This window comes from Gossypium raimondii, chromosome 12, assembly GCF_025698545.1.
Source record: "Gossypium raimondii isolate GPD5lz chromosome 12, ASM2569854v1, whole genome shotgun sequence".
In the NCBI taxonomy this organism is placed as follows: Eukaryota; Viridiplantae; Streptophyta; class Magnoliopsida; order Malvales; family Malvaceae; genus Gossypium; species Gossypium raimondii.
This window is the reverse complement of record NC_068576.1, coordinates 52,076,519-52,085,675: the sequence shown is the minus strand read 5'-3', so window position 1 is coordinate 52,085,675 and position 9,157 is coordinate 52,076,519. Positions and strand designations below refer to the sequence as shown.

Below are 9,157 nucleotides of genomic sequence, written 5' to 3'. Positions count from 1 at the left end.
AAATATTGTTACAATATAACTAATAATTAATTTTATGTTAAAGCACAAATTTGAAACAAAATTTTTCAAAGCAAAATAAGAAAAAATACTTTAGTATAATAAACTTGAATTTAGGTCTCACAATTATTATTTTAGAAAATTTTAAAATTTTTATAATTTTTAAAAATATAAATTTTGGAATTTTTATAAATATTTTGAATTTTAAAATTTACTTTGAATTTTTAAAATTATTTTGATTTTTTTGTAATTTTTTGTGTGTGAGAGACTAATTTGCTCATTTTCAAAATTGATAGGGACCAAAGATGCATTTACACCCATCTATTCTTTGAATTATTCGAATCCTAAAACTTAACCCAATTCAAACTCGAAACTCAAATAACTTATTCGAGTTGACTCGAAAAAAATTAAATAACTCATAATTCAAAATTTTTATCACTTTTTGAATTAAATCAGATTTTATTCACCGAAATTATTTCCAACTTTCCACTAAAATTTCGAAAAAAGTTAAAACATCTTTTTAAAAATTACTCGCGTAATATTAAAATTTTAAAATACATTTTAAAGATTTACAGAGAAGAAAAATTATAAAAGATAAACCTTCGTGAAATAATTCAAATCAGAGTTTTCCATTCCATATATGTGTTTAAAACATAATATATAAAAAATTTATTTAAACACTTATTATTTTAAAAGATTAACCTTATTTGATTATTTTCCTAAAAGTTTTCCTAAAATTTGATACTTATTTCACTATTTTAAAAGATTTGATTTTCACCGATAAAAAGTTGGTGCCAAATTTAACGGTAGGGCCAAACAAAAATTATATGGAGCCAAAGGAAAGAGCTTGTAATAGTTGAAAAAACCAAGACTTGAGAGGAGAAATGGAAAGTTATCTATCTTCCATAAATCTTGTTTATCCCCTAAACTACTTAGTCGTTCTCCAGTAGCTTCTTTCTGGGTTTTTTTTTCCTTCCCTCTCTTTTTGGTAATATTCTTCTTTTGTTGCATGCCACTTCGTTTTCAGAGACTAAGAGAGGTGGGTCTTTCTTTCTTTTTCTTTTTGCAATAATATTGGGCTTATTTGATGTTTCTTCTTGCATGCATGAAATGGTCTTTTAACATTGTTGTGTTCATCTATTTTTCGGGTATTTTCACTTTCAAATGCTTCCCATTCCTTTTTTTCTATTAACAAATTGTTTATCTTTTCCCAATTCGGCCGTTGTTTTTGCTATGTTCTGCTGCATTTAAGGATATCTTAAATGGGTTATTTTGTCTACTTCTTGTCTTCAAATACTAGTACTAGTAATTGCACAAAAGATAGGATCTTTCTTAATTCTCGTTTCATAGCCACTATACAGATAATTATCTGTTCAAGGAAGTGTTTTGATTTGGTAAATGATCAATAATATATAATACTGCATGCATAGTAAACTGTAAACCGATCATGCATTAGAATTTAAATAAGGTATTTCTGTTCGCTACACCCCTTTTTATGAGTCAATCTTCAGTTAAAAACCTTTGCATTTGCAATAGGGTCTTGAAAATACGTTCTCATTAACTATATTACACGATAAACTTGTTTAATTTGGCTAAATTTTGTCTTAAAGTTTATTATAGTATAGTCTGCTTTAATCTTGCTTCACAGAAAAAAGAAGGGATTTGTATTTTTCTTTGATGAAAACCAGTTTTGATGATTAGATCAAGATAAGACTTTTGTTTATGGGAAATTTGTTGTGGTTATGCAGAAATAATCTGATTTTGACAAGAAGCAATTTGCATTACTTGTCGGTTGCCTAAGAAAGGATGCCAAGCCAGCTATGATTTGCACTACAAATGATTTATCAGCATGGAAGGATTTTCCAAAGGGTCTCAAGGTCCTTCTTCTTGATGAGGACAGTAATTCTGCTTCTGAGTTAAAATCAAAGCTTGAGGCAATGGACTATATTGGTTAGAATCCACCCTTTTTTACTTGAATTAGAAGTTTTTAGTTAATTTGGGGTATCCACTTCACATTATTCTTCTTTTTCTCTTAACTATGTTGGTCCCCATCTTTGTCCTCAAAGCATATATTCTAACTGTTATTGCTCCTTTGCTTTAAATTAGTAATTTTTTTTCTGGAAGTTTGGCTTTGGATTGAAACCATAAATAAACATTGGAAACTTTGTGGTCATGAGCTCTATAACAAGGAATCAATTTGTTGAATTAGTTTCACTCTCCCATAAATAATAGAAAATTTTCTTTTAATGGTATATCAGTTTTCAGATTTAAGTTGTTCTGGATGCCCTTTTCAGTTCAGTTATCTTCTCCCCCTTTAAGATCTCCTGTTTTCAGTGAAATAAAATTATAAAAAGAAAATGCAAGTATATTCTTTGTAGTTTCCTTTTTTGTAAATGGTGGTTAAATGTTATGTTTTTACTCTATCTTCATAGTAATCTCATAGTTTCTTTAATTGGGGCCTTTAGTTCTATCTCCTTTTTTCTCTGTTTCTCCCTATATATGTCTCATTGAATGTATAATAAAAATTATTGTGCCTTTTTCAGTTTATACCTTCTGCAACGAAAATGAAGCTCTTTCTGCGGTTTCAAGTAGACCTGAAAGCTTCCATGTAGCCATTGTAGAGGTAATGAATGGACTTTGACGGTTTTTTACAAAAAGTTTCTTTTTTGGGGGGTGGGGTGGAGAAGCAGTTAAAATGCATATTTCAAATGTTGATGATTTGTAGTAAGCACACGGTAGATCTTTGTCTTTATCTGATTGTTGTATTGGCACTAGTACTAGTTGCTTACTAGAAATTTTATATTATATGCTATTCTTGCTTTGTTATATATAAAAATTCAATTATAGCAAGCCACCACATTACTATCAACATGGTACTAATTGTTTCATCCAAAGCTTTAATATAAATATCTATTCAGTCCTTTCATTATCAAGATAAATAGTGTAATCCTTCGCTGCTTTGGTCATTTGCATGCAACTTTATACTAACAGCATGTATGATGCAGATTAATACAAACAAAAAGAATGGGAGTTTTAAGTTTCTTGAAACTGCAAAGGACTTGCCTACCATTAGTAAGTTCAGAAACTACACCTACCTAGTTTTGCTGTAGATCTTCAAATTATAGCATATGAAACTCTGTTTAATCACCCTGGACATAAACTTTTATTGGCATCTGTGATCGTAATTATGGTTGTTGGGCATATTTTCTAGTTCCTAATAATGTTGTAAATCATTTTTATTTCAGTGACTTCAAACATTCATTGCATCAGCACCATGATGAAGTGCATAGCGGTAAGATTTACTCCATCCTACCATACACTGAGCAGTTTACATGCATTTTCTCCTGCACATATATGTTCGTCCAAGTTGTCAATTCAAAAGAATTTTAGACTCTTAATTGTCGTAATCTTTTCTTCTTCTTACTCTACTCTCCGTTGAGAAACAATGGATTTTTTGGTTGAAGTTCAGTGCTTTCAGAAACTTTAAACCTTCATGTACAAGTCTTCTTGACTGAAGTCATATAGTGGTGCCTAGGTTCTTTGAATCTTTGCCACATGCCATAATCTCTAACTCATGTTTTGACAACTTATTTTCAGCTGGGCGCAGTTGAGTTTCTTAAGAAACCGCTGTCTGAGGAAAAACTAAGGAATATATGGCAACACGTGGTTCGTAAGGTAGATCTGGATACTGCTTGAATGACAATGGAATTTACATGTAAATGTCCATTAAGTACTTTGTTATAGAAATTCTCATTTTATTAGTCATGTACAGGCATTCAATGCTGTGGGGACAGACCTGTCTGAATCAGTAAAGCCTGTTAAAGAATCCTTGGTTTCAATGTTGTACTTACAATTGGAAAACGGAGAACCTAAGAATAAAGACTTGGATAAAACCCAAGATGCATCTGTGATTCATGAAAATGACCCTGAGCCATCAACAGGAAGTGATAAGTACCCAGCTCCATCAACACCACAAATAGAACAGGGAGGGAGGTTGTCAGCCAATGGAGATTGCCAAGATCATGCTAACTGCTCGATAGAAAAAGAGAGCAGTGAGGAGGATGGAGAATCCAAATCTGTCGAAACTACCAGTGACAATACAATTGCTGAAGTAACTATACCAGTTGGCCAACCTCAGGGACCAAGGGATACCATGGTGACGGAGGAGGCTGACTTAGTTGATGGTACCAAGGGTAAGAGTACCACGTATTCTCAAACAGAAAACGGAGTAAATAGCAAAAATTCTCAAGCTGTTGCTGAAAAACCCAGTACGGTTTCTGGTATTCATAGTTCTTGTCTGAACAAAGCTAATCGAAAAAAGTCAAAGGTAATCTAGCTTAAAAAGTCATTCCCTGTCATCTTTTATAGGCAACATTTAACAAGTTTCTAAAATGCATAGAACCTTACTCAAACTTATGGTAACATTCCCTTCAGCTTGAAGCATATCTTGCACTTTTCCAGTAGTCCAGCCATTATCTTTCATCAGATACCAGCAAAGGAAACATGCTTACTGAGAGTATTTGATAATCACTATTCTATCATCACCTGATTCCAAAATCCATCTTGTTTCTGTTCAAAACTGAAGTTTTAGGCGATTACTTTTGAGATTTCAAGACATTACTTCCAGCTTTGTCATCTCACTATTTGCTATCATTATCCACTTCTTCAGATTACACCACAAAGTTTTGGAAGAAGTATAGCATTCACTTATGTTGTCTTTTTCTTCTTTACTCCTTTGTTATAGAAGGCCTAAGATCAAGTCCTCGGGCTAACACTTTCTTGTAAACAAGGAAAAAGTTGAAACAAGGAAAAGGTTGGATGGGTTATAGCATACATAGACTTGGATAAAGAGCTCCCATCAAACTTTTCTTGATTACTACTTTCCTTTGAATATTTATGGTTAAGTAATTTTGTCATACAATTGTATATGGGTGTAGATATTATATACATTCTTTTTGGTCTGAATTTTCAGGTAGACTGGACACCGGCACTCCACAAGAAATTTGTACAAGCGGTGGACCAACTAGGTATAGATCAAGCCATCCCTTCTCGAATACTAGAGCTGATGAAAATAGAAGGCTTGACTAGGCATAATGTTGCTAGTCATCTACAGGTTGGTAGCAGTTTTGCCTTCCTGATACACAATCTGATTCTATAATAAAAGTGCCTTGTTCCTGTTGAAAATTTAGTTCTGGTTACAGTTTTGCTTCAAAAGAATGATCTCCTTTGTTATGCTAGCTAAGCTTAGATAGTAATCATTAGACATTGCAATATACATGAAATTTACCTTGTTTAAATAACAGTACAATTAGATTTTTCCCTTTTCTTTTTTTTCTCTTTGCCTTGAGCACTGGTGGATAAAATGATTCGCCTTTTGTTTGAGAAGCAGAAATATAGAATGCATAGAAAACATATTTTGCCCAAGGAGGATGATCGAAGGTGGCCACAAAGAGATCAAACCCAAAAGAGTTGTTATCCACATAAACCGATCATAGCCTTCCCATCCCATTACTCAAATCATGTTGTCCCAGTTGGTCCACTCTATCCCATGTGGGGAGCACCTCCTTATCCATCCAGCATCCAAATGTGGGGTTCACAGGGTTACCCCTTGTGGCAACCAACTGAAAGTTGGCAGTGGAAGCCATATCCAGGGGTGAGTTTATTAGGGTCTGCAATTTCATCTTTTTTAACTACTTGGCTGACTCAATTAACCGGTATATTACTGTGCATAGACAGAGATATGAAATGCAGCTACGTATTTGATATATGATCATTTTTTTTTATTCAGGTGCATGCCGATGCATGGGGCTGCCCTGTTATGCCCCCACCTCATGGATATAGTTCTGCATTCACTCAAGTGAGTAGTTATCAGGTATACATACGATGAACCTTTTTAGAATTAAAAAAAGAAAAGAAAAGCAAATAAGTATATGAATGAATTTTAATATTTTGTGAATCTGCAGAATGCATCTGTATTTCATTGTTCTGGCACCATGGATAACAGAAGTGGCATGCCTCAAAATTCTGTTGAACATCAGCCGGTATGCTACAATGTGCCTTCATCTGATATTGCACTTTTATTTTCACTAATTGTGTTTTAACCCTGTGATTAATTTGTGTTTGAACGCACTGCAGGCAGAGGAGGTAATCGACAAGGTTGTGAAAGAAGCAATAAACAAGCCATGGTTACCTTTGCCTTTGGGCCTCAAGCCTCCTTCCACTGATACTGTGCTAGCTGAGCTCTCTAAACAAGGCATCTCCACCTTCCCTCCTCACATCAATGGCCTTAATTCATCATGCCATGGCACCACGTGACTGGTTTGTTTTTGTTGAAGTTGTGCTTCAGCTGCTGCAATATTTAGTCAAAATAACCTTGCTGGTATTTTGTTTCATTATTGTTGCTAATTTTAGGAGATTGTTGATCATAAAATCTGGTAGTTGCTTGATTCTAGGATGTGGTTATTTTTTCATGTATTTAAACAGCACTTCAGCTCAATAAAAGTGTGAATCAACTAGCAACTATTTCCATCTTTCTTTTCTCCTAGCTTTTATCTTTCTTTCTTCAAGTTACAGCAAAATTTTATTCTAAAAGATTGAATTTATTCCAACAAATTGGCATCAAGAGCTATGAAAAAATTTGTCTTCTATGGATTCAGAAATTTATTTTGCACTTGCACATGGTAAAGAAAGCAAGAATGAGGCTCATTTAGAAGCAAATGATCTCTAGGAAGTTTTAGAAGCAAATGATCTCTAGGAAGTTGTGGAGGAAGATTACGGAGTTCTTTCATTACCTGCCAATCCAACTATGGCTGTCAATCCAACTATGGCGCAAATCAAGAATTACGAGAAAAAAATAAAGAAAATTAGGAGAAGAAATAAAGAAAATTAAAGGCAAGAGTTATGTTATTTTCTGTAGTCTCATATGAATTTTTTCTCAAAATCATGACAATGAAGTTAGCTTTTGAAGTTTGGAATTTCTTGAAGGAGTATGAAGGAGATGTAAGGATTAAAGAAATGAATGACTCTGAGACGGTGAAGGAGTACTTTGACAAATTGTTTGGAATCGCAAACAAAGATTATTTTGATTTGGAGTACTTTGAAAAATTGTTTAGAATCGTAAACAAATATTATTTTGATTTGAATTTCCTTGTTCTAGATTAGTTCAAAAATTTCTTCTAACTGTTTCAGAAAAATTTAAAGTAATCATTTCCTCGTTGGAAAATACTAAAGATCTGTTAAAAGTTAGTTTGGTAGATTTGATGAATGTTTTGCAACCATAAGAGCAAAGAAGGCTCATGAGATTTGAAGGGTCTGTTGAAAGTACATTAAGCTCAATACAATCAAAGAGGGAAGGGAAGGAAACATGAGAAGAACAAGAAGGGAAATTCAGGTTTTGATTCATCCATTATAAATATTGTAACAGCTCGGTTTTTATTGGTGTCGGAAACAGTGGTTCGAGACCACCAAATCCGACGAGTAAACTTGTGAATTTTATTATTTAGTACTTACGAGCTAAATGTGATTTTAGGAGAATTTTTGAAATAGTAATTAGTATCTTATAAGAAATTATTAAGTTAACTGATTTAGAAAATGAGGTATTGAGACCTAGCCGTAAATATTTATAAATGTGCAAAACTTGTTAATTAAAAAATAGTGATTAAATGGATTACATGTTAATAGGGAGGACTTAAAGAGTAATTAGGCCTAAGTGAAGAAGCTGAAACGGCATAAGCACAAAAAATGACAAAATGATGTGATTAAAAGGGCAAAATTGGAAATAAGGAAATTTAAAATATTAAACAGAAAAATCTAAAGGTTTCTAGGCAATTCTTCTTCAATTTTCAGCCAAAAACAGCCATAAGAGAGCTTCTTAAGCTGGTTTTTCATATTTTTACTTCAAGTGAGTTCAATTCTTGCTTATTTCTTGTAAATTTTATGTTTTTGTGACTTTTATAATTAGGTCCAATTATCTATTTTATTAGTTTTTGATTTTATGGGTAATCTTGAAAGTTACCATTGATGAATATTGGATGTTTTGATGAATTAATATGGATTTAGAGCTTTAATTTTGTTGTATGATGATTTTATCAAGTGATTTTGATAGATATTGATTTTAGGATCAAACTGTGAAAAGATTAAATATTAGGGTTTGGTATTAAATTCTGTTGATCAAGGACTGTATTATAGCTTATAAAATTTAGATAAATTTTCAATTGAGAAAAATTAGTTCATTTGATGGACTAATTAGTAAGGGACTAAATTACAAAAGTTATAAAATTTTGGGTAATTGTGTAAATTTGAAAATTGAAGGGTATTAATTGTGAAGTGAATTAAAAATAAAATATGTGCTAATGAATGAATAATTTTATATTTTAGATCAAGAGCCCGTAGACAATCGTGAAAAAAGGAAATTAGCGAATAGTCCTCAACTATTACAAATTTTACAATTTAACCTAGGTAAGTTCGTATGGTTAAAGTTTAATGATTATATTGAGTTGATGAATGATGTTACGTATTTAATATATTATTGAAAAATAGAGTGTTGTTAAATTTATTATGTATTTAGTATATTGTTGAAAAATGAAATATTGTTAAATTATGAATTGAAATGAATATCCGGTTAAAGTGGAACGCGGGATTGAGTACTATCATTCTGTGGCAAAGGATGAATTGATGGAAAAGTACCTAAGTAAACCGAGGTTTAGCATTTGTTGCAAACATTCGTGTTTACTTTCCGTTTAGCTCACACAAGCTTCTATTAACTCATATGAGTTTCTGTTCAACCCTAATGGGTTTCCGTTCAGCTCTTTTGAGCTTCAGTTTAACCCTTATAGGTTTTCGTTCAGCTCTTATGAGCTTCCGTTCAACCCTTACGGGTTTCTGTTTAGCACTTATGTGCTTCTGTGCAGCCTTCGAGCTTCTGAATACGAGATACTCATATCTGTAAGCCGTTCTCCGATTTGGTAAGTGTTGGTAAGTGAAATTGTGAAATTAATATTGGAAGAATTATTGTTATTGTTGGTATTGATCTGAACTAAGTGGATTCATTGGTTGAAGTTTTGATTGACAGGGAAAGTACAATAAATGAATTTATTTTTAGTTGATGTATTAAAGTAGGTTTGGTAAGATTTATATTTAAAGCCATCGAACTTACTAAGCT

The 9,157-nt window shown here is 32.6% G+C and overlaps 1 protein-coding gene across 6 annotated transcripts; it reads left to right on the top strand.

Annotated features, from left to right (window-relative positions):
- Window positions 1–839: 839 nt before the first annotated feature.
- LOC105765034 (two-component response regulator-like APRR2) lies at window positions 840–6,527 on the top strand. 6 transcript variants are annotated; one of them, XM_052624692.1, is made up of 12 exons: window positions 840–1,036; window positions 1,746–1,947; window positions 2,541–2,620; window positions 3,003–3,069; window positions 3,243–3,289; window positions 3,595–3,672; window positions 3,770–4,324; window positions 4,970–5,110; window positions 5,384–5,650; window positions 5,786–5,854; window positions 5,961–6,038; window positions 6,133–6,527. In XM_052624692.1, exons 2-12 carry the CDS (start codon window positions 1,818–1,820, stop codon window positions 6,310–6,312), a joined length of 1,692 nt encoding a protein of 563 aa, XP_052480652.1. In that variant the 5' UTR covers window positions 840–1,036; window positions 1,746–1,817; the 3' UTR covers window positions 6,313–6,527. The 6 variants fall into 6 exon arrangements, with proteins under 6 accessions (XP_052480652.1, XP_052480653.1, XP_012439374.1 ...); XM_012583920.2 differs by having other exon boundaries at window positions 843–1,036; window positions 5,387–5,650; XM_052624691.1 differs by having other exon boundaries at window positions 843–1,036; window positions 5,786–5,869.
- The last annotated feature ends 2,630 nt before the right edge of the window (window positions 6,528–9,157 follow it).